Below are 25,368 nucleotides of genomic sequence, written 5' to 3'. Positions count from 1 at the left end.
CAAGGGTTCTTCAGTCAGCTTGTGGTGAATGATGCCTAGCTGGGAGTCACCCCTCAGCACAGTGGACTCCCCCTCTGGTCCAGGGCAGGTCCAGAAATGCCATCCAAGAGCCAAGTCCTGGAATCCAAGAGCCAAGTCCTGGAATTGGGGACCCCAAGAGCCTACTTGGTATTCTACCCCCATGGCTGTGCTGGTACCTAAGATGCAAGACAAAGTCCCCTTTACTTTTCTCTCTGCTTTTCTCAAGTGAAGAGTCTTGTCCTATATCCATCACAGCTGGAAATGTACTGAGACTCACCTGATGCCACCAAGTCTCAGAGTCTCACCCAAGGCCCTCAATGCAGTCCCTGGATATCACTGATGGTTATTCAGGGCCCCAGGCTCCTCAGTTAGCAGGTGATGAATCCTGCCAGGATTGGGTCCTTCCCTTCAAGGATATAGGTGTCCTTCTTGCCCAAAGAGTATCCAGAAATGTCATCTTGGAGCTAGGGCCTGGAAAGGGGACATCATGACTCTGACCTGTGCGCTATCTTACTGTGGCTAATCTGGTATGCAGGATGTAAGACAAAGTCCTCCCCACTCTTCCCTCTCCTCTCCTCAAGCAGAAGGAAGGGGTCTGTTTTGGAGCTGCAAGCTGAGTGGTCTGGGTTAAGGGAGGGGTGACTCCCATACTCCCTTAGCTGCCCCAACTGGTGATTCAATAGAACACATGCCATCCCCAGTCCACAGTCTCTGGCCCTAGTTCAGCACTAGGACTCACCTAGGAGTTGTAGTCCTTGTGGCCTAGACTGCCTTTCAAATTTACTTAGAGCACCAGAGCACTTTAGCCCATAATAGGAGGGCTTATGCAAACTCAAGTATTGACCACAAGCATCAGCAATTCCCCTCTGGCTAGGGCTAGTTTAAATACTCTCTCCATGGGTAGACATCAGCTGAGTTTGGTCCAGTTTTGCCTTCTGTTACAACACAGCACTGAGTTCAATGCCTCAAAATTGCTACACTAACTGTCCCTCTCCCCAGTACAAAGAATCACTCTCCGCACTGTGTCCCACTCCCAGGGAATGGGGGAAGGGTGGCGTCAGTGACACAAGACTATTTTTCCTACTTGTTCAGTGCCTCTTTCAGTGATGAGAAGTTAAAACCAGGTACTATGAGTGCTCTTACACAGTTCTTAGGAAGGTGTTTTTTGTGTGTAGAGAGTTGTTAAATTGGTGTGCTTGTGGGTGGTGTCTTCTATTCCGCCATCTTGTTTCACCCCTCATCTACATCTTGTTAATATTTAAAGATCTCTTAATATCTCTTAAAGATCTCTTAAATATCAAGGAAAAAAATGCCAAAACCCAAGGGGGCAAAAGATGTGAATGGAGAATTCACAGAAAAAGAATCGCAAATAACCAATGAACATTTTTTAAAGATGCTCAACTTCACACATAGCGAAGTGCAAACAAACACTTCTATCTGTCCATCCCCCTGCGAGACTCAGCAAAATTCCTAAATTTGACCACAATCCCTGTTGGTGAGGCTGTGGAATAAAATATACACTGCTAATGGAATTGCCAAATGATGACACAAGGAACTTGGAAATATACATATATCAAAATTGAAATTCAGCAATATCTATCAAATACCAGCATATTTCTCCTTCAACTCAACAATGTCCATCCCAGAAATTACCCTGAAAATGTACTTTCACAAATAAGAAACATTGCACAAAGTTGTTTACTTAAACAGTATTTGTAAGAAAAATATACTGGAAATAGCCCAAATGTCCATCAATAGGGCATTGACTGAAAAAACTACAGTTCATGCATGTAATGGACTACTAAATGGTCATACGTAAAGGATGAAGAAATACCTAGCACTAACACAGAGGAATCTATAGGATATTTTATTAAATAAATGAATTCACTTAATTCTTTTATAAAATATTCTATATTACATTTAGAATGAGAAAGGCAGGAAACTAAGACTCATGGTTATGTATGTGTTTATATATTTTTGGGATTTATTTTTTTTTAAATGGACTGGAATGAGAAACCAGAAAGCAGCAAAAAAAAAAAAAAAAAAAAATACTCATATTGCAGAAGGAAATAGGGCAGGGACGATAAGGACAGAAACCAGACTAGTATTTTACATATTCAAAAAATTAAATTATAAAAAGTTTCAAGGTATTCCATCAGACTAGATAACATGAAGGACTATGCTATCACAGAATACCTAAAAGAGTACCAGATCAACATGAAACTTCTGTCTGTAAAAAGACAGTATAGAATTAAAAGATTGCTCAAATATGAAGTATTTGCTACACACAAGCCTACAAGCAGTCAGTATCCAGGACACATAAAATATATATAGGAGATATAGACATATAAAAGACACATCCCATAAAGAAAACCAAACTTCAGAAAAGGAACATGAGCAAATGACATTTCACAAATGAAACATCGATGGCCAGTTAACCTAATTAGTAGTCAGAGAAATATAAATTAGAACTACAATGAGCTATCAGATTACCAGTAATGATAAAAGACTGAGATACTGTTGGTGAAAACATGTAACAACTAAGACTCTTACGCATTGCTAAGAGGGGTACAACTGGCATAACCATTTAGGAAAATAATTTTGCATTACCTTGAAGATGCAAAGAAGTGCATACCATATGAACTAGCAATTCTACTCCTAGAAATATATCCTAGAGAAACTTTTTATACATGTGTGCAAGGAAAAATGTCAATAATAGTCCAAGTAGCATTGTTCTTCGTCGGAAAATATTCGAAACAACGTAAGCAAAATATTCAAAACCACCTAAATATCCATTGTTAGAAGATACATAAATTGTGATATATTCATACAACAGAATGCTGTATAGCAGGAAAAATAATAAATGTACTAAATCTACAAGTATCAAAGCAGGTGAACCACAAAATATAATACTGAGTGGAAAAAAAAGCAAGTTGCAGAAAAATATATAGAGTTGGATCAATATCTAGAAAGTTCAAAATAAAGCAACTAAAAAGTCTGTGTTATAACAAAAAACAAATTCAAGGAAATAGTTACCTCTAGAGGGCAGGATATGAAATACAAAAGAAGAAATCTTCAGAAGTATTATGTATTATTTCTTAAGCTACCTAGTGAGTATGAGGGTTATCTGTTTTATTCTTATTTGCTAAACTGTACATATACATTAATGTACTCATTATGTATATTTAAAAAAATATAAAAGTAATTTTAAAGAGTCAATTGCATTAGCAGTACTAAAATATCCATGATATATATTTGTTGGCAAACATCCAAAAAATCACTTCAAATTTAACTGATTTCTATTTAATTGTTAGTTTTTAAAATAGAGTAAAATTAACTTATACAGTTATACTGACAGATTTTCTCAGTAGATGTTGGCCTGCTTTTTAAAGAGCATATTCCTCCTTCTTCCATCAGAATCTAGGAGAAAACCAAAATGTTAACAATTCCTAAGTATACATAATAATATTCACTTATATCTACCCTATTTACACCACCAATTCATTTTATAGTACTTTTCTTTTACATTACTTCAGTTCAACTTTTTTTTTCTTTTTTTTTTTTGAGATGGAGTCTCGCTCTGTCCCCAGGCTGGAGTGCAGTGGCACCATCTCAGCTCACTGCAAGCTCCGCCTCCTGGATTCACGCCATTCTCCTGCCACAGCCCCCCAAGTAGCTGGGACTACAGGCGCCCGCCACCACGCCCGGCTAATGTTTTATTTTTTTTTTAGTAGAGACGGGGTTTCACCATGTTAGCCATGATGGTCTTGATCTCCTGACCTCGTGATCCACCCGCTTTGGCCTCCCACAGTGCTGGGATTACAGGCTTGAGCCACCGCGCCCGGCCAACATGGTTTATTTTTAAATCACAAAGAAAAATTAGCCTGTGGTGAACAATAAAATGAAATTTAAATTGGTTTTAAAATGACAAGCAACAGAAGAGACACTTGCCAAGAAATGAATTACTGAGAAAAAGGAAAAGCTTCAGATAATCATAGTAAATGCAGCTGAACAAAGACAAACATATTAAGGCAATTTGGAAATTTGTTATTCTTTATTTAATTTCCTAAGTTAGATCATCAGTCATTTGTTTTCAGGTTTTTTAAATAATAAAAGCTCTTAGAGGTTTAAATTTCTATAGAACACACCTTTGGTTTTGGTTTCCATCACTTTCTATGTATTTGTACTTTATTTTCATTTCCTTTCTCAAACAAAGCAAAGAAACCCTGAGTGTTTCTTTATTTCCAGGATGTTAAGGGAAGTTAAGTATCTCTTTTTAGTTGATTTCAATTTTATCAAATTTTGATTAGAGAATGTACCTATAAATCTCTCCTTAGATAAATTTCTTAGATTTTCTTTATGGCTTACTATATGAATTATGTTTGCAAATGTACCATGGGCTTATAAAAAATTTTTTCTATATATTCTGTTAGTAGGATATAGAATTTTAGATATATAGAATAAAGGAGAAACTGTCTAGCTGCTTCCCAAACCTGACTCCCTTTTTCTTGGACATACAGCTAGACTGTATTTCCCAACCTCCCTTGGAATTAGTTTAGACATGTTACTTAAGTTCTGGTCATAGGCAGAAGTAATGTATACTACTGCCGGTCCTGGTCCATAAAAATCTTCCCCACAATCCTCCACTTCCTTTTCCCCTCTGCTCTCTGGTGACAATAAACTGGAAGCCACCAGTTTAGGGCCTGAATAACTACATGAAGCAGAACCCCTTCCCTAACCCCTCTATCTTATCATTTAAAAACCTTTTCTCTTCAACTAATGACACATTCAACCCCCTTGCAACAAGAACACAAAACTTTCAAGAAAGCTATGGAGACCCCAAGGCAGGTCTGCACTCCAATACCTACTTGAGATCTGTTTGAGAAGGACAGCAAAGATCTTCCCAAAGGACAAGACACTAAGTTATTCACGAATGTCCTCCATCCTCCAGGATGGCAAGCCTTCACAATGCATACCCAGCAGGATTTTATAGTTGCTGTGAATCAGAAAATCTGCATCTCCTATTTTTCTCTTTTCCGAATGGGCTTTTTATTGCATTTATATGGTCTTTGCTCCAATAGTATATATGTTTTCTTAATGTATGTATATTGCTATCTGTTTGCTTTCAACCTTTATTATATTATAGATACGCTGCTTGTAAACTATATTGATTTTTTCTCCATAATTTGATATTCTTTGAATATTGAAAAGAATTCATGTTCAATATATTTATTCATATTCAATATGTTAATTGCTAAGTGGGTTTCATTCCTTACACTGTATATAGAATTGCTATTTCATTTCTTCCCATCTTGATCAGGTTTCCTAGTGTGACATCATCACTCTTGAATTTTGTTCTACCACGGCTCCACTTCTCTAGTGATTACCTTCCCATGTTAACAATTGTATTTAAACTTTATTCCTCTACTAAACCTTTAAAATTAAATAATTATACTCCTCCAACACTTTGTTCTTTCCTATTCTCTTCCACTCCCACTAAAGGCTCTTGAGAACAACACACGTCCCCATTCAAGAGGCTTGTTCTGTTTGCTTGTTTTAGCCTGTACGTCTCTTCATCAATTCTTCTTTAGCAGAAGCTACCTGTTTTAATTTTACCTAACCCATGGGCAGGTGCAACCCAGCCCTCTTTCTACTCCTACCCCTTCATTCCATCCCATTGGTGACTCCTGCCTTGGCCCCTCTGGTAGAACCTAATTTTAGTCAGGGTTCCACCGCACCTTTGGCCATGGCCAGGCATCACAATGTAAAAGTCCCCACACCTGCTCTACCCAAAGAACTTCTCATAGCACCTGATTCCCCTTGGGCTACACCAATGGACTTTTTTCTTTTCTGACTAGTTCTAGCTACATTCAAGCTGCCAGCTTTCTAGACATAGGTGTAGTCAAATAGAATTTGTTTTTGAAGTATTATATTTTGTTGATAATTCATATTTTGGGAGGATACATCTATATTATTCATATTTGGGAAAATATGAATTATTTAAAGGAATAACAGGACAGCTTCCAACACTACTGACCACATTCTCCTCCTTTTTCTTTCCTATGACACTAGTACTCCTCAAACCTCTCTAGTAGCTCATTCTCAGCCTCCTTTTCTGGTTCCTCTTCTACTTCATACCCTCCAACCTGAAATGTGCCTTCTCAGGAATTTGACAATTTTTTTTCTTATTCTATACACTTTCTCTCGAGAATCATACACTTGGATGTAGTCAATTATCTCCTATTCATTAAAGTCTAAAAAATCTCTTCTGACCTCAAGCCCTGTATATATAATTGTCTACTATACATCTCCACATAGATCACAGGTTTTTCAGAAGATCCTCACTTGAGCTCAGTGGGTCAAATTTCTCTCTCTCAGAAATCTGCTCCTCCTCTGAATCAGAGTGATGTTAGGTATTGTTTTTAAAAAGTATATTACAAAATGTATAATGCCAAACACAATCATTTCTCTCTTGTGTAATAATCTAAAGTGAGTGTTTCTGGTAAGCAGGCAATTTGCCTCCATGTAGTGATTCAAAGACCCAGTCCTTTCCATCTTGTGGCTCCATTATCCCTTGGGGCCTCACTACCATCTAACCATCAAAAGAAAGACAGCATGAAAAAATAATTCCCTTTTCTTATAAGCCTTGACCTAAAATGATGCACATCACTTTTCCTAATATTTCATTAGTGAGATCTAGCCATATGGCCACATGTACATGGACGGATGGTTAGGAAACATGTTCCTTGGCTGGGAAGCCATTTCACAGTGGTAGCTCTATTCTATTAAAAAGGGTACATTCTACAAAAAAGGGTACATGAATTTTGATGGAGTTAACCTTTCCTGCCACCTCCTCCTATGGTTTCAATCTCGTTCAGTAGCACAATCCCATCAACTACCCATTTACTCAAATCATAAATAAATCTAGGTCTTCCTCAATTTCTTCCTTCTTCCTTAACTAATCACCAATCACCAAGTACTATCAATTCTAGAGCTAATCTTCTCTTCTCTCACTTTCATCCTTACTGCTATTATAAAACTTCAAGCTCTCATTATTTCTTCCCCTAACTTGAGTTGTTCCACTTATCAAATCCCTCCTCATTGTTGCTAGAGTCAACTTTTTTATTACTCTGACATCATCATATTCCTCTGCTAAAATTTGTTTAGTGGATCTCTGTTTAACAATCAAGAATTGGCCGGGCGCGGTGGCTCACGCCTATAATCCCAGCACTTTGGGAGGCCGAGGCGGGTGGATCACCTGAGGTTGGGAGTTTAAGACCTGCCTGACCAACATGGAGAAACCCCGTCTCTACTAAAAATACAAAATTAGCCAGGCAGGGTGGCACATGTCTGTAATCCTAGCTACTCAGGAGGCTGAGGCAGGAGAATCGCTTGAACCCAGGAGGCAGAGGTTGTGGTGAGCTGAGATCGTGCCATTGCACTCCAGCCTGGGCAAAAAGAGCAAAACTCCGTCTCAAAAAAAAAAAACCAACAATCAAGAATTAAACTGTTATATATCATACAAGGCCATTTATGACCTGCCTCTTTGTATTGTCCAGAATTACCTAGGCCACTCCTGCGCCTCTTATCATTAGTATTATAAATAGTAGCTATAACAATAACTAGAATGAAACAAGGTACTTGAAATTTCTAAAACAGGCTGTACTCTGACATCTTAGTTTATCTATGTTGCTCCTTCTTCACAATTTGACCATTTGGTAAACAACTTATTGATACTGTGCTCAAAAGTTACCTCCTCCATCACATCTTCCTCCTGTTTACAGATGAAACTTAGAAGTGTCTTTTACTAATAACCCAAAACAAAATTCAAGCAGTTGATCTAAATGTATTATATTTTTGTCTCTTTCTGACTAGCCATTAGATGAAGACTTCTTAAAGACTGGTTCCATGTCCTTTCATCTCTGTACCTTGCAGAGTCTAGTGCAAACAGAATATAATCTTGAGAACAAAGCACCATTTTATCCCCAGTGTCTAGCACACAGGAAACATTCAATAAGTGTATATGAATTCATGATATAACTCAACAAATATTTATTGAAGAAAAAAGGGAAAACAGTATAGCTGAAAATATCAAATCAGATAAGACAGATAGTTGAATCTTAGCTTGAGAGTGTGACCTCAAACAAGTTATCTAATCTCTCTAAATTTCAATCTCTTTTGCTGTGAAGACTTTAGCAACTCAGGCTCCTATAGATTAGAAATAAACTACATAAAGTTCCTAGCACTATTGTAAAAATTACAACCTTATGATGGCAAAGGGATTATAATATTACATAACCAGTGTTTATAGATATTTCAATAGTATGGCAAATATAAAATTATGTAGTAGATTGAAACCTAAAGCATTTTCATGTTGAAAGATGATATGGTTTGGATCTTTGGATGCCCCCCAGCAAATCTCATGTTGAATTATAATTCCCAGTGTTGGAGATGGGACCTGGTGGGAGGTGACTGAATCATGGGAAATAGTTTCTCCTGAATGGTTTTGTACCATCTCCCTTGGTACTTCCTTTACAATAGTGAAGTCTGTTCTCATGAGATCTGGTTGGTTAAAAGTGTGTGGCACCTCCCGCCTCACTCTCTCTTGCTCCTGCTTTTGCTATTTGAGATGCTTCACACCCACTTCACCTTCCACCATAACTGTTATTTCCTGAGGTTTCCCCAGAAGTCAATCTGATGCCACAATCCTGCTTCCTATACAGCATGTGAAACCGTGAGCCAATTAAATCTCTTTTCTTTATAAATTACCCAGTCTCAGTTATTTCTTTATAGCAATGTGAGAACAGACTAATACAGAAAATTGGTACCAGGAGTGGAGTTTTGATATAAAGATACATGAAAATGTGGAAGGAATTTTGGAACTCGGTAATGGGCAGAAGTTGGAAGAATGTGGCAGGCTCAGAAGAAGACAAGAAGAAAATAAGGGAAAGTTTGGAACTTCGTAAAGACTGGTAGTTGAATGGTTATAACAAAAAAGGCTGAAAATGCTGGTAGTGATATTGATAGCGAAGTTCAGGCTGAGGAGGTCTCAGATAGAAATGAGGAACTTATTGGGAACTGGAGCAAAGGTCACTTTTGTTATGTGTTAGCAAAGAACTTGGCAGTATTGTGCCCCTGCCCTAGGGATCTGTGGAACTCTGAACTTGAAGGTGATTAATTTAGGATATCTGGCAGAAGAAATTTCTAAGAAGCAAAGCATTCAAGACATGGACCAGCTGCTTTATATGAACAGCCTATGTTCATATGCGTGAGCAAAGAAATGTTAAAAAAAACTGGAACTTATATTTAAAAGGGAAGCAGAGCATAAAAGTTTGGAAAATTTGCAGCCTGGCCATGTGGTAGAAAATAAAAGCCCATTTTCCAGGAAGGAATTCAAGCAGGCTCCAGAAATTTGCATAAGTAAAAACGAGCTAAGTGCTAATAGCCAAGACAATGGGGAGAAGGTCTCAATGGCATTTCAGAGACCTTCATGGCAGCCCCTCCTATCACATGCCTGAAGGCCTAGGAGGGAAGAATGGTTTCCTGGGCCAGGCTCAGGGCCCTGCTGCTCTGTGCAGCCTCAGAACACTGCTCCCTGTATCCCAGTCACTCCAGCTCCAGCCATGGCTCAAAGGGGCCCAGGTACAGCTCAGTCTGCTGCTTCACAGGATGCAAGCTGTAAGCCTTGATCCTTCCATGTGGTGTTAAGCCTGTGGGTACACAGAGTGTAAGATTTAAGGCTTGAGAGACTCCACCTAGATTTCACAGGATGTACGGAAAAGCCTAGATGTTCAGGCAGAAGTCTGTTGCACAGGTGGAGCTCTCATGGATAACCCCTACTAGGGCAGAGTGGAGGGGCAATGTGGGATTGAGCTCTCCCACATAGTCCCCAATGGGGCACTGCCTAGTGGAGCCATGAGAAGAGGACCACCATCCTTCAGACCCTGGAATGGTAGATACACCATCAGCTTGCACCTAACTCCTGGAAAAGCCACAGGCACTCAGCACCAGCCCACGAAAGCAGCCACAGGGGCTGAACCTTTCAAAACCACAGAGGCGGGGCTGCCCAAGGCTTTTGGAATCCACCTCTTACACCAGTGTGTCTGGATGTGAGATATATAGCCAAGGGAAATTATTTTGGAGCTTTAAGACTTATGGCTGCCCTGTTGAGTTTCAGACTAGCATGGGGCCTATAGCCCCTTTCTTCTGGCCTATTTCTCCCTTTTGGAATGTAAATATCTACCCAATGCTTGTACCCCCATTGAATCCTGGAAGTAACTACCTTGTTTTTGATTTTACAGGCTCATAGGTGGAAGGGACTTGCCTTGTATCAGGTGAGACTTTGAACTTTTGAGCTAATGCTGGGATGAGTTAAGACTTTGGAGAACTGTTGGAAATGCATGATTTTATTTTGCAATGTGAGAAGGACATGAGATTTGGGGGGCTGGGGGTGGAAAGATATGGTTTGGATCTATCTCCCTGCCAAATCTCATGTCAAATTATAATCCTGAGTGTTGCAGGTGGGGCTTGGTGGGAGGTGACTGGATCATGGCAGGGCAGCAATTTCTCTTGAATGGTTTAGCACCATCCCTCTTGGTGCTGTCCTCATGCTAGTGAGTTTGTTCTCCTGTGATCTGGTCATTTAAAAGTCTGTGGCACCTCCCTACTCATTCTCTCTTGTTCCGGTTGCTGCCATGTGAGACTCCTTGTTTCCCCTTTGCCTTCTGCCATAATTAAAAGTTTCCTGAGGCCGCCCCAGAAACCAATCAGATGCCATCATCATGCTTCCTGTATAGCCTGCAGAACCATGAGCCAACTAAACCTCTTTTCTTTATAAATTGCCCAGTCTTAGGTATTTCTTTATAGCAATGCAATAATGAACTAATACAGAAATTTTGTAATACTTAAAAAATGTGTTTAAAATGTCCTCAAGATTGTTTTGTCTCAAATAAAGCATGTAACAGTCTCTGAAAACGTGTTTTTATTTCTAGATCTAAAATAAAATTTCCTCAGAATAAAAAAGTGTAAGACAAAGAGTCCATCCCAAAAAATTAATGAATAAATGCTAACCTTAAATCAAAGTGAACGCTAAATACAGTAATACGATATGGTAATACAAACTGACTTAATTGAGAACATAATGTGAGACTGTGCTTTACCTCATCAAGTCCAAAGTCCCATGACTGCTTATAGTGCAATTCTTCTGAAGGTATATTTCCCCTAAGGATTATAAATACACAGTATTACAGTTTGTTGTATTCCCTCTGGGAATTAATGTTCTAAATTAGAGTTCCCAAACTTGGCTTCAGATCGGAATTATATGGGAAGCTTTCTTAAAAATAAAGATTCATAAGCTCCAGGCCAAAGAGCCCACCTATTATGTGCAGGTCAAACTTGGTATTCTATAGTTTAAAATCACTCCCTCAAGTAATCTGGACCTGCAGTCAGGATTGAGAACCATGTTCTAAATTGCTTTCATAAGTTACATTTAAAACTCAAGGCCTAACATGATTTTTTCACTCATAAATTTCTAGATATTGGGAGATTTAACAACAAAGATACAAAGTTGTCAATTTTATGAAATGTTTTGTAAATCTATGTTTTAATTAATGTGTATGTGCCAATCCCACTAAAATTACATCTTTTTATCAATCAATATTTTTAATAACTCCACAAGAAATCATTTCCAAAATAAAAATTTATTCTAGTTCACGATTTCCAATCAGAAAGATTTGTCTAAATTGCAATTATTACCAAGAAAGTTAGGACTATTCAGAAACTAGTAGCTAAAATAAAGTTTTCTTTAGTTACTTATAATTGCAGGCCAGTATTCACAAAAGTCTGGAAAGCAGCTTCCAAACTCTAAGGAATAAATTTAATATCAACACATAATGGATGAGTGTAAAAATCTCCTTAAATTCAGAACATTTTGTACACCAGCTGCAAGAAGAGAAAGAAAAATCTGGTGTAACATAATTGTTTTCAATGTATGGGTAGAGGAGATTGTAATCTTGAACACAGAGAAAACATGGAGTCTCTGAGAGGTAAATGTTGGCAATGAGGAGAGTGCTCTATTCCTAAAATGTACACTGTCCTATAAACTGCTGATATGCTTCCTTATGCCACTAACATCTGAATTCTATCACTCCCTGTAGTGATTCTATACCAACCAAGCAAGAAACCTTCCCATTGAGAGCTGTCTGAAAGTAAGAAAACATGCTTTTTCATGTCAGACTTCCTATACATGTTCCCTTTCTATTTATTACTTTAAGTTAATAAATTGATATTCTGGCAGATATGAGTTTCTTGGATGCATTAAGTCAATTTCCTCAAACCTAATCAACACTAATATGCAGATAAGAAAGTATTTGGGAGCTGGTAAATATGAGCACCACACTCTCAACTGGGGTGATATTATCAACACTACGACTCCTGGTAAGACTGCTTTGAGACAAGTTGCCTGCCCACCCTCAGATGGCAATACGCCTACCTCACTTTGCATCAATTCAACCTTCATCATGCATCATACTAGTTCCTGATTTGTATTCCCCAGATTTCCCTAAAAACTTACATAGAGTTTGCTGGATATTTCTGAATACTTTCCTGTGGTGTCCTCTCTTGGTAATCATTTTCAAGTTTTCCTTAAAAAATAAAAGTATGCACTGAGTTAAAAATTTAGCATAGTCTATTTTCATTTTTTTAATTCAAAGAATATTAACATGACATGTACAGAGGAAAACCACTGGTCCACAATGTCATATGATAGGAAGCCATTCTATTTTTGGTTTCATTTTCTTCCAAACACATAAACACACATACAAATATATAGATGTGTGCGTATATAGATATACAAATATATATACTAAAACTGAAAGAAAAAAGAATATGTAATTACATTTTCCATGTACAATACCAACCTTTTCTTTCAGAGCTGCTTGGGTAGTAATCGTTCTCAAAAGATGTACTAAGATCATTTCTTTCATTTTTATTGTACTCTCTCTGATTCTTCTTGTTTGGCTGACATTTTTCTGGATAACTTGTTTTATTCAAAGTTGAATTACTAAAAGTCAACTCTGGAACTGTAAAAATGTTTCTAATGCATCTGTCAGTGACACGGTTTTTATCAGAATGAGTGGCTACACAAATATCTCCCATACTATCATAATCACACTTGTTAAATGTTTTCTTTATCTTTTGCTGATTTATGTTTAATACATTGATCATATTTTGACTAACAAAAGAGTCAGAATTCTCTGATAGAAAGTTAGGAGTAGACTGGTTCACATCTTCAAGAAAATTTGAAACTTTCTTTCCATTTTTCCTCCAAATATGCTGTATGGAGTGTTTTTCAGTAATATAGTCTGACTGTCCTATTTCATCCATGCTTCTACAATCTTCATCCATAATTACAGTAGGGCATTTAGTAAGTAAATTCCTATTTCCTAGACTTCTGGAAAAACAAAAACATATTTAGCAAGAAAATCAGGATTATTTGCATTTAGAAACACTTTCAATTCTTAGAGGACATATTGAGTTGCTACTAACATTTACCTAGACCATGTTTTTATTTTTATATTTAAATAAATAATATTGCTTTGGGTGAAAATTTGTCTAATGTGCTCTTCTAATGACTTATTGAGTATAAAAATAATCTACAGTCAGTTTTTTATTACAACATGAAATGTTAGCATGTGGTTTAATTAAAACATGACCAACCTATAGTATATCTTCTGTAATAAAATCTAAAGAATAAACTAGACAACGATTATATGTCACTGCTGTTCCATTTAACCAGAGAAAGATGTTTTGAAGACTGTGCAGAGAAAATTTATCATCAATGTTAAAATATAAAATCAAATAGTTATGAGACATTATAACATATTTTTCAACCTAATATGGATATAAAAACAATTATAAAGTTCCCAAGGAAAAGCAATATAAATACAAATGTGTATATAAGTAATAAAACCAAGAGATAAGGAGAATTAGATAAAAACTAATTTGATGAATTAGATAGCTTGTAAGTTCTATTCTAATGCAGAAATAATAATTCTAGGTTAAGTCCAATTTGTGTACAAGAATCAAAGCTATCATGGAAAATAATTACAAATCAAGATGGTTCTTATTTTATTATCAGTGACTATCTACAAATTTATTTGGAAGTGAGTTGTTCCAGAGGTTGGAGGTATCAAAAAACTTAGAAAACACACACACACACACACACACACACACACACACAAACACACACACACACACACAGATTGCTAAAACTCTGATTTCCAGTCTTATTTTTAAGTTATTTATCAAATATTTGATGATCACCTACTCTGTTTCAGGTACTAGGCCATGTATTGGCAACAGAGAGATAAAAGAGCTCAGTTTGTTGTTAAAGAGAGAAATTAATGTTTTACCCATGAATGTTCACAGCTCATGATCCAACATTGTTTCTCAATGAGGGCCTTACTGGTGTTTTAAACAGAATGACGTTATTTTGCTATACCAAAAGACATAGTATATACTACGCACTAATATACACCATTAACATAAGGAAAATATCTGTTACTCTACATAAAAGAATAGAGGTAAGTGTACTTTATAAGATATTAAGCACACTATAAATGTAAATCTTTTTTATTATTATTATTCTTTGAATAGTTTTTGGGAAACAGATGGTGTTTGGTTACATGAATAAGTTCTTTAGTGGTGATTTCTGAGATTTTGGTGCACTCATTACGCGAGCAGTGTACACTGTACCCAATGTGTAGTCTTTTATCCCTCACCCCTCCCCTACCCTCTACCGGAGTCCCCAGAATCCATTATATCAATCTTTTGTGTGTGTGTGTGTGTGTGAGACGGAGTTTTGCTCTTTTCATCCAGGCTGGTGTGCAGTAGTGCAATCTTGGCCCACTGCAACCTTTTCTTCCTGAGTTCAAGCAATTCTCCTGCCTCAGCCTCCTGACTAGCTGGGATTACAGGTGTGTGCCACCACACAACTGTAATGATTTTTGTATCATTACATTTTTTAATCAAAAATCAGCCTGGCTGATTTTTATATTTTTAGTAGAGACAGGGTTTCACCATGTTGGCCAGGCTGATCTCAAACTCCTGACCTCAGGTGATCCCCCAGCTTCAGCCTCCCAAAGTGCTGTGATTATAGGTGTGTGCCACCAAGCCAGGCCCATTATATCAATCTTATGCCTTTGTGTCCTCAAAGCTTAGCTTCCACTTATAAGTGAGAACATAACAATGTTTGGTTTTCCATTCCTGAGTTACTTCAGTTAGAATAATGGTTTCCAACTCCATCCAGGTTGCTGTGAATGCCATAATTTCATTCCTTTTTACGGCTGAGTAGTATTCCATTGTGTGTGTGTATATGTGTGTGTGTGTGTATTTTCTTCACCCACTCATTGGTTGATAGGCATTTAGGCTGGTTCCATATTTTTGCAGTTGTGAATTGTGCTGCCATAAACATGCACATGTAAATGTCTTTTTCATATGACTGATTTTCCTCTGGGTAAATACCCAGTAGTGGGATTGCTGGATCAAATGGTAGTTCCACTTTTAGTTCTTTAAGGAGTCTCCATACTGTTTTCCTTAGTGGTTGTACTAGTTTACATATCCACCAGCAGTGTAAAAGTATTCCCTTTTCACCACATCCATGCCAAACTCTATTATTTTTTCATTTTTAAATTATGACCATTCTTGTAGGAGTAAGATGGTTATTGCACTGTGGTTTTGATTTGCATTTCCTCCATCTTTAGTGATGTTGAGCATTTTTTCATATGTCTGTTGACCATTTGTATATCTTCTTTTGCAAATTGTCTATTCATGTACTTAGCCCATTTTTGATGATATTACTTCTTTTGTTCTTGCTGATTTGTTTGAGTTCCTTGTAGATTTTGGATATTAGTCCTTTGTCAGATGCATAGCTTGGGAAGATTTTCTCCCACTTTCTGGGTTGTCTGTTTACTTTGCTGATTATTTCTTTTGCTGTGCAGATTTTTGTTTTAATTAGGTCCCATTTGTTTATTTTTGTTTTTGTTGTATTTGCTTTTGGTTCTTGGTCATGAACTCTTCGCCTAAGCCAATGTCTAGAAGAGTTTTTCCAATGCTATCTTCTAGAATTTTTATGGCTTCATGTCTTAACGTTTTTGATCAATCTTGACTTGATTTTTATATAAGGTGAGATGAGGATCCAGTTTCATACTACATGGGGCTTGCCAACTATCCCAGCACCATTTGTTGAATAGGGTGTTCTTTCCCCACTTTATGTTTTGGTTTGCTTTGTCGAAGATCAGCTGACTTTAAGTATTTGGCTTTATTTCTGGGTTCTCTATTCTGTTCCATCTGTCCACATACCTATTTTTATACCACTGCCATGCTGTTTTGGTAACTATAGTCCTGTAGTATAGTTTGAAGTCAGGTAATGTGATGCCTCCAGATTTGTTCTTTTTGCTTAGTCTTGCTTTGGCTCTGTGGGGTTTTTGGGGGTCCATATGAATTTTAGGATTTTTTCCTAGTTCTGCAAAGAATGATGGTGGTATTTTGATGGGAATTGCACTGAATTGATAGATTGCTTTTGGTAGTATGGCCATTTTTACAATATTGATTCTACACATCCATGAGCATGGGATGTGGTTCCATTTGTTTGTGTCATCTATGATTTCTTTAAGAAGTGTTTCTAGTTTTTCTTGTAGAGATCTTTCACCTCCTTGGTTAGGTATATTTCTAAGTATTTTATTTTTTGCAGCTGTTGTAAAAGGGGTTGAGTTCTTGATTTGATTCTCAGCTTAGTCAATGCTGATGTATAGTGCTACTGCATTGTGTACAATGATTTTGTACCCTGAAACTTTACTGAGTTCATTTATCATATCTAGGAGCTTTTTGGATGAGTCTTTAGGGTTTTCTAGGTATACTATTATGTCATTGGTGAACAGCAACAGTTTGAGTCCCTCTTTATCTATTTGGATGCCCTTAATTTCCTTCTCTTGTCTGATTGCTCTGGCTAGGACTTCCAGTACTATGTCAAACAGAAGTGGTGAACTCTTGTCTCATTGTTCTGGCTAGGACTTCCAGTACCATGAGAATAGAAGTGGTGAAAATGGGCACCTTGTCTTGTTCCAGTTCTGGGGGGAAATGCTTTCAACTTTCCCCCATTCAGTATAATGCTAGCTGTGGGTCTGTCATAGATGGCTTTTATTATCTTAAGGTATGACCCTTTTATGCTGATTTCGCTGAGGGTTTTAATCATAAAGTAATGCTAGATTTTGTAAAATGCTTTTCTGCATCTATTGAAATGATCATATAATTCTTGTTTTTAATTCTGTTTATGTAGTGTATATTTATTGACTTATGTATGTTAAACCATCCCTGCATCCCTGGTATGAAACTCACTTGATCATGATGTATTATCTTTTGGATATGCTGTTGGATTCAGTTAGCTAGTATTTTTGAGGATTTCTGCATCTATGTTCATCAGGAATATTGGTCTGTAGTTTTCCTTTTTTTTTTTTTTTTTGTTATGCCTTTTCCTGGTTTTGGTATTAGGGTGATACTAGCTTCACAAAATGATTTAGGGGGGATTCTCTCTTTATCTTTTGGAATAGTTTCCGTAGGATTGGTACCAATTCTTCTTTGAATGGCTGATAAAATTCAGCTGTGAATCCATCTGGTCCCAGACTTTTTCTTTTGTTGGTAAGTTTTAAAATTACCATTGCAATCTCACTACTTGCCATTGGTCTGTTCAGAGTTTCTGTTTCTTCCTGGTTTGATCTTGGAGGGTTGTATATTTCTAGGAATTTATCAATCTCCTGTAGGTGTTCTAATTTGTATGTGTAAAGGTGTTCATAGTAGCCTTGAATAATCGTTTGTATTTCTGTAGTATCAGTTATAATATCTCCCATTTTGTTTCTAATTGAGCTTATTTGGGTCTTCTCTGTTCTTCGTTAATCTTGCTAATGGTCTATCAATTTTATCTTTTTAAAGAACCAGCTTTTCATTTCATTTATCTTTTGTATTGTTTTTTCTGTTTGTTCTGCTCTGATCTTTGTATTTCTTTTCTTCTGCTGGGTTTGGGCTTGGTTTGTTCTTGTTTCTCTAGTTCCTTGAGGTGTGACCTTAGATTGTCTATTGTGCATTTCCAGACTTTTTGATGTAGGCATTTAATGCTATTAACTTTCCTCTTAGCACCACTTTTGCTATATTCCAGAGATTTTGATAGGTTATGTCACTACTACTGTTCAGTTCAAAGAATGTTTGGATTTCTGTTTTGATTTCATTGTTGACCTAAAGATCATTTAGGAGCAGATTATTTAATTTCCATGTATTTGTACAGTTTTCAGGGTTCCTTCTGGAGTTGATTTCCAATTTTATCCCACTGTGATCTGAGAGAGTACTTGATATAATTTGTTTTCTTAAATTTACTGAGACTTGTTTTGCAGCCTATCATATGGTCTATCTTGGAGAATGTTCCATATACTGATGAAAAGAGTGTATATTCTCCAGTTTTTGGGTACAATATACTGTAAATATCTGTTAAGTGTATTTGTTCGAGGGTACAGTTTAAGCCCATTGTTTCTTTGTTGACTTTTTGTCCTGATGACCTCTCTAATGTTGTCAGTGGAGTACTGAAATCCCCCACTATTATTTGCCATCTATCTCATTTCTTAGGTCTAGTAGTAATTGTTTTATAAATTTGGGAGCTCCTATGTTAGGTGCATGTATATTTAGGATTGTGACATTTTCCTGTTGTACTAATCCTTTCATCATTATATAATGTCCTTCTTTGTCTTTACTTTTGGTTTCTGTTTGCATGGAATATCTTTTTCCACCTCTCCACCTTAAGTTTATGTGAGTTCTTATGTGTTACATGAGTCTCTTGAAGACAACAGATACTTGGTGGATGGATTTTTACTCATTCTGACATTCTGTATCTCTTAGGTGGAGCATTTAGGCCATTTATATTCAATGTTAGTACTGAGATGTGAAGTACTTTTCTATTCATCATTTAGTTGTTGCCTGGATATCTTGGTGTTTTTTTTCAGTTATTGTTTTACAAGCCCTGTGAAATTTATGCTTTAAGGAGGTTCCATTTTGGTATATTTTATGGTTTTATTTCAAAATTTAGAACTCCTTTTAGCATTTCTTGTAGTGCTGGCTTGGTAGTGGTGAATTCTCTCAGCATATGTTTGTCTGAAAAATACTTTATCTCACATTATGAAGCTTAGTTTCAATGGATATAAAATTATTGGCTTTTAATTACTTTGTTTAAGGAGGCTAAAGATAGGATCCCAATCCCTTCTGGCTTGTAGGGTTACTGCTGAGAAATCTCTTGTTAATCTTACAGGTTTTCCTTTGTAGGTTACCTGACGCTTTTGCCTCACAGTTCTTAAAATTCTTTCCTTTGCCTTGACTTTAGATAACTTGATGACTATGTGCCTAGGTGATTATCTTTTTGTGATGAATTTCCTGGGTGTTCTTTGAGCTTCTTGTATTTGAATATCTAGATCTCTAGTAAGACTAGGGAAGTTATCCTTGATTATTCCCTCAAATAAGTTTTCCAAACTTGTAGATTTCTCTTCTTCCTCAGGAACACTGATTATTCTTATGTTTGGTTGTTTACCATAATCTCAAATTTCTTGAAGGCTTTGTTCATTTATTTTTTATTAATTAGTTTTTCTTTGTCTTTACTGGATTGGGTTAATTCAAAAGCCTTGTCTTCAAACTCAAGTTCTTTCTACTTGTTCGATTCTATTGTTGAAACTTTCCAGTGTATTTTGTATTTCTCTAAATGCATCTTTCACTTACAGAAGTGTAATTGTATTTTCTTTATGACATCTATTTCTCTGGAGACCTTTTCATCCATATCTTTTTTTTTTTTTTTTTTTTTTAATTTCCTTAAGTTGGTGTTCTCCTTTTTCTAGTACCTCCCTGAGTAGCATATTAATCAACCTTCTGAATTCTTTATCTGGCAATTCAGAGATTTCTTCTTGGTTTGGATCCACTGCTGGAGAGCTTAGTGTGGTCTTTTGGGGGTGTTACAGAAACTTGTTTTGTCATAGTACCAGAATTACTTCTCTGGTTCCTTGTCATTTGGGGGCACTGTTTCAGTGGAAAGATCTGGAACACAAGGGCTGCTGTTCAGATTCTTTTGTCCCACAGGGTGAGCCTTTGATGTGGTGCTCTCCCCCTTCCCCTACGGGTGGGGCTGCATGTGAGCCAGACTGCAGTGATTGGGTCTACCCACCCAGCGAGGCTATCAGACTCCAGGGTGGTGCTGGGGAATGTCTGCAAAGAGTCCTGTGATGTGATGATGTGATCCATCTTCAGGTCTCCCGGCCATGGATACCAGCACCTGCTGCAGTGGAGGTGGCAGGGGAGTGATATGGACTCTGTGAGAGTCCTTGGTTGTGGTTTTGTTTAGTGCACTGGTTTTCTCAAATGCTGCTTATGCTAGTGGTGAAGCTGTCACATGAACAGACTCAGGACCTCTGGATAGCCAGGATGTTGCACATGGTAGAATTAGCTGTTATTTTCTCCTCCTTTGGAGCAGGCTTGTTCTGAGTTGCTGTAATGGAATGAGTTGGCTGGCCTCCAGTCCAGAGGTGGCACTTTCAAGAGAGCACCATCTGTGGTAGTGGAAGGGGTATAAAAGTTTGCCCTACATTGGCCAAGATAAATTTTCAGGTTTCTCAAGCGATAGGTGGGGCCATAGAGTTCCCAAGAGTTTATGTCTTTTGTCTTTGGCTACCAGAGTGAGGGGAAAAAAAATCAGGTAAAGGCAGAGTTAGAAAGGTGTGTGCTCAGACCCTCCTTGGGCAGTGCTTGCTTCAGCCACTGTGGGGGATGGGGGTGGTTCTCAGGCCAATGAAGTTATGTTCCACAGAGGATAATGGCTACCTCTGCTGCATCATACAGTTTATCACTGAGAGAAAGCCTCTAGTGATAGGCTTCTCCCAGCTCCCACACAGCAAGTAAAGCCCGATTCACTCTCACCATGCCCACCAACAATGCCAAGTTTACATCCAGGCAGGGGGCACACAGTGCTGAGATCGTGCTCCAGGCTATAAGCCTCCCCACTAAGAAAGCAACCAGGGCTCCCAGGTCTTGCCGCTCCCTGTCTACCCACACTGCTGGCTGCAGCTTCTGCACTCATATCTGCACTTCCCATTTGCACCCCTCTGCCAAGATTCTGCTCATGAAAATTCATGTTTAGTCAAAATTATTACAGAGTTCAATTAGAAGCTTCTTTCACCCTGTGGCCCCTCCTCAATTCCACTGGGTATCTTCCCCAAGGACCCCTGTGAGAGAAGGCCAGGCATGGCTTCCCTGAGCTCAAACTGGGGACAAGGAGTGCCTACAGGGCTCTTCCAGCTGCTTCTTCTACTTTTATATTTCGCTTAGCTCCCTACTTCCATTTCATCTCTAGGCAAGGTTAAATCCTTCTCCCGTAATCTGGATTTTCTGGTTCCCCAGTAGAGACATGTGTTTGGAAGCAAGCTATCCCCCCCCTTCACACTTTGGGAACTGAATTTTTTGGCTGTCTCATGGAGTTGCAGAGCAAGCCACATCTTTCAAAGGGTCTTTGAATTCTTTTGATTTTCCTGGTATGTTTCTGCAGTACTTTTTGGAGTAAAAGTTCATGATGTGAGTCTTCACATGCTGTTCTGTCCAAGTGGGAGCTGCATACTAGCCCTGTCTCCTATCTGCCATTTTCCAAAATCATGATTTTTAAAGGGTATTTTAAGCATCTGACTCAGTGGAATCACTAAGAGATGTGGACAATAGAGAAATGTAGAGTAGTTATTGCCAACAAGAAAGTTACAGTATAAAAGAGGAAGAAAAAAATTACAAAGTGACAGGTATTATCCTACAGTCAAATGCTAAAACAGTAAATGGAGGTAAGAAGAGATTCTTCTGCTTGAGAAAACTTAGGCAGATGGCTTCTGATTTGGGAACTAAAGTTGGGAAGGATTCTTACTTCTAGAGATGACAGAAAGCAATTATCCTAAAAAACTGAAAAGAATTAAGACAAGTCAGTTCAACTTTTTAAATAATTTATGTTTTCCTATAAATATAAAATTCATTAAAAATTATGGACTAAAATTTTAATAAAAACATTCATTATCTAAATAAGCTTTTTATGTGTATTCAACAAATATTTAATGTGTCTATTATGTAGTAGGGAGACAACAGAGGTTATAGTCTAGTGAAGGATGATAATAAACAAATAAAAGAAAATGAACCACTAACAAATACAGTGGTTAAGAAACAAAGAAGTAAACAAATATAAAAGCTAATTACAAGTACTACCAGATCACATGATGGGATGCCTTGTGTTGGAGGTCGTGTTTCAGACACTTTGGTGAGGAAAGTCACTAGAGTAAGGAAGTGATAAATACACTAACGATACAGAATGGTTAGATACATGAAAACAGGAATAAGCATACTGGATAAAAAGTAGAAATGCAAAATTTGCAGCATGTTTGAGAAACAGAAGAGGGTAAAGCTGGAATAGAATCAATGAAAGAACACTTATGACCTACAGCTATAAAGTACAAAAGGGCCCAGATTATGCAGAGCCTTGCTCTTGAAAAGAACAATAAGAAATCATTGAAATAAATGTCCTGAGCACAAAAGTAAAATTGACATTTTGCCTTGGAAAACAGCAGTCTGACTTCTCAATGAATCTCCTGAAGAATGAATTTCAGGATCTCCATCTGACTAAAATGAAATAACAGGGGCCAGACTGACCCTACTAACTAATAAAATTTAAAAACTGGAGGATAGTTTCAAGATGGCTGACTCGAGGCATAGGACACTTTTCCACAAAGAATCAAAGTAGTCAGTAGATAGTCACACATCAAAGAGAATATGAAAGAGAGCACACTGGAATTCATAGAAGTGACAGGAAACACCTGGGGCACAGGAGAGGGAGGCTACGCAGATGGCTTAGCCTCCCTACAACAGCAGAGCCAGGAGAGGCTCCCCAGTGTGGGGAAAGGTTAAATGAGAGATCCCCAGCAGTCTACATTCTTATCACAGACTCCTATAATCCTGGTCACATTAGAGTCCCTCAACCCCCATGGGCTCTGAGAATGGAATGGGAAGGTCCCCAAAGATGGCACTGCTGTAGTAAGGGAGTTAATGCCAGGTCCCACACAAACCTCAAATCCGAAGCAGCTGCTTCAGAGCATCATTTGATACCCTGGCCCCAACAGATGGTATCCTGCCCCAGGGCTCAAAAACCCTTGCATCTACATATCCCTGGAGCCCCACTGACATTTTCCCATGTCTGCCTAGATGGGTGCAGCAGTAAGACACCAGTTGGACCCTGTGGACCAGCACAGCCCCCTAGTACTCTAGCCCACAGTGTCCTGCACACTAGGAAAAAGGTGGTATAGCACACCAGGAAGACTACCCCTGGTACAAAGGGTGCCACAACATGTGCTCCCCAGAGACAGAAACCTGCCAGCCTGGGACTGCTATCACTTATAGCTCCCCCAGTTACAGGGCAGCCACACACTTGTACATGCGCTGAAGATAGGTTCTCCCCGCCAACTGCCACTGCCAAGGGTCAAAGCATGCTCTACCCAGGGCCTTAAATCTGCCTGCCTCAGGCAGCTACCAAAGGTAGAAACTGTCTCCCCCTAGCAGCAGAGCCACCTCACACTTGCAGGCCCCTGAAGACAGGCTTTCCCCACCCACTGCTTCTGCTGCCACTGCTACCCAGGCATACTGCTCAAGCACTGGGGACTAGCCTGCCCTGTTCACTACAGGCTACACCCATGCACCATCAGGGGGCCTGAGGACAGGCCCACCCAGCCTGGCACCATTCCTTCCACACACCCCTGCATCCGCCAAGTCCAAGCATGATGCTTGAGGCCCCAGGAATTGTCTTGCACCATCAGCCACCCCGATGCACACACATATACCACCAGGGGGCTTAATAACAGCCCCACACCACCTGTCACCTCCAGTACCCTAGCATGCCTTCCAGAGTCCTGGGGCTTGTCCTGCCACACCCACCATAGCCTGTGCCCATGTACACCATTGTAAGGACTTAAGAAGAGGTCTGCCTCACCTAGCACTAGCCCCAGTGCCCAAGCATACCACCTGGGGGTCTGGGGATCATCTTACTCCATCAGTTGCCCCAGGTACATGTGCACACTACCTGAGTCTAACAACAGACCCAGAAAACCTGCCACTAGTGCCCAATCTACCCATGCAGAGGCCTGGAGATTGCCCCATCCATCAACCACAGCTGGCATCTGTGCATTCCTTCCCAGGGCTTGAAAATGGGCTTGCCCAGCCTGCTGCTACCCTGCCAGCACCCACACACTCACACCACCCAGGAGGCTAGCTAGCCCAACCTGTCAAAGCTACCACTATCGCCAACAAATGCCACCTAGAAACCTGAGGGTTGTCCGTCCCACCACCATGACTATCATCACCCACACCACATACACTGTATAGGGGCCCAAAGACTTACCCACCCACCTGGTCTGCCACTACTGCAACCAGAACCTGAGTAAGCTGCCAGGAGGACCAAGAATTGGCCCACCTGGATCTGTCAATGCCAGCACATAAACATGCTATTTAGAGACCCAAGAACAGTCATACTCAGTATGCAATTGCCACCACTGGGGCCAAAAGACTGTCCCACCTGGCACTCCATCCCCAGAAAAATCTCACCACAGCCTCCTCTAACAATTTTGTGGCCTAAGTCAATGAGGAAATCAGCACTGACAGTGTGTACAGTTGAAGAAATTATACAAAGACTACATTACTGCATGTATCCAGAATCAAAATCCAAGTGTCCTACCCAACCAACTTTATGGATACACCTACAGGAAAAAGTCTTCCCCTATGAAAGCCAATCCAAAAAATCAGAAGAAGAAACTATTACATCTGGTACACATATATCAATAAAAGAACACAAACGTGAAAAAGCAAGGAAATATGGCACCTTCAAAAGAACACAATAATTCTCCAACAACAGATTTTAACAAAAAAGAAATTTATGAAATACCTGAAAAAGAATTCAAAATCATGATATAAAAGAAGCTAAGTGAGATAACAAAGAACACAGATAAAAAAATCAAAGAAATCAGCAAAACAATTTAGAATATAAATGAGAAATTCACAGAGAGATATCACAAAAAAGAAGTCCTGGAACTGAAAAAGTCAATGAATGAAATGAAAAATACAATCAAGAGCATTAATAGATTAGATCAAACAGAAGAGTTTCAGAACTTATAGGTCTTTTAAAAAAAAAACAAAGAAGAAGAAGAAATGTAGAAAGACGTGACATATGAGACACCATAAAGTGACAAAATATTCAGATGT

At 38.5% G+C, this 25,368-nt stretch overlaps 1 protein-coding gene across 2 annotated transcripts in view; it reads right to left on the bottom strand.

Moving 5' to 3' along the window:
- Positions 1-25,368, bottom strand: part of REDIC1 (regulator of DNA class I crossover intermediates 1) — a 92,724-nt gene that overhangs the window by 25,678 nt on the left and 41,678 nt on the right. Inside the window, exons 8-11 of one of the 2 annotated variants that reach the window (XM_005570577.5) lie at positions 12,939-13,471; positions 12,593-12,662; positions 11,181-11,241; positions 3,378-3,441 (exon numbers count right to left, since the gene is read on the bottom strand). In XM_005570577.5, coding sequence (XP_005570634.3) covers positions 3,378-3,441; positions 11,181-11,241; positions 12,593-12,662; positions 12,939-13,471 — 728 coding nt within the window. The remainder of the gene's footprint in view (positions 1-3,377; positions 3,442-11,180; positions 11,242-12,592; positions 12,663-12,938; positions 13,472-25,368) is intronic. The other variant, XM_074006598.1, reaches the window with a different exon arrangement.

The sequence above is a fragment of the Macaca fascicularis genome, chromosome 11 (genome assembly GCF_037993035.2).
Source record: "Macaca fascicularis isolate 582-1 chromosome 11, T2T-MFA8v1.1".
In the NCBI taxonomy this organism is placed as follows: Eukaryota; Metazoa; Chordata; class Mammalia; order Primates; family Cercopithecidae; genus Macaca; species Macaca fascicularis.
The sequence above is the reverse complement of the archived record's forward strand: the minus strand, read 5'-3'. Positions and strand labels throughout refer to the sequence as shown.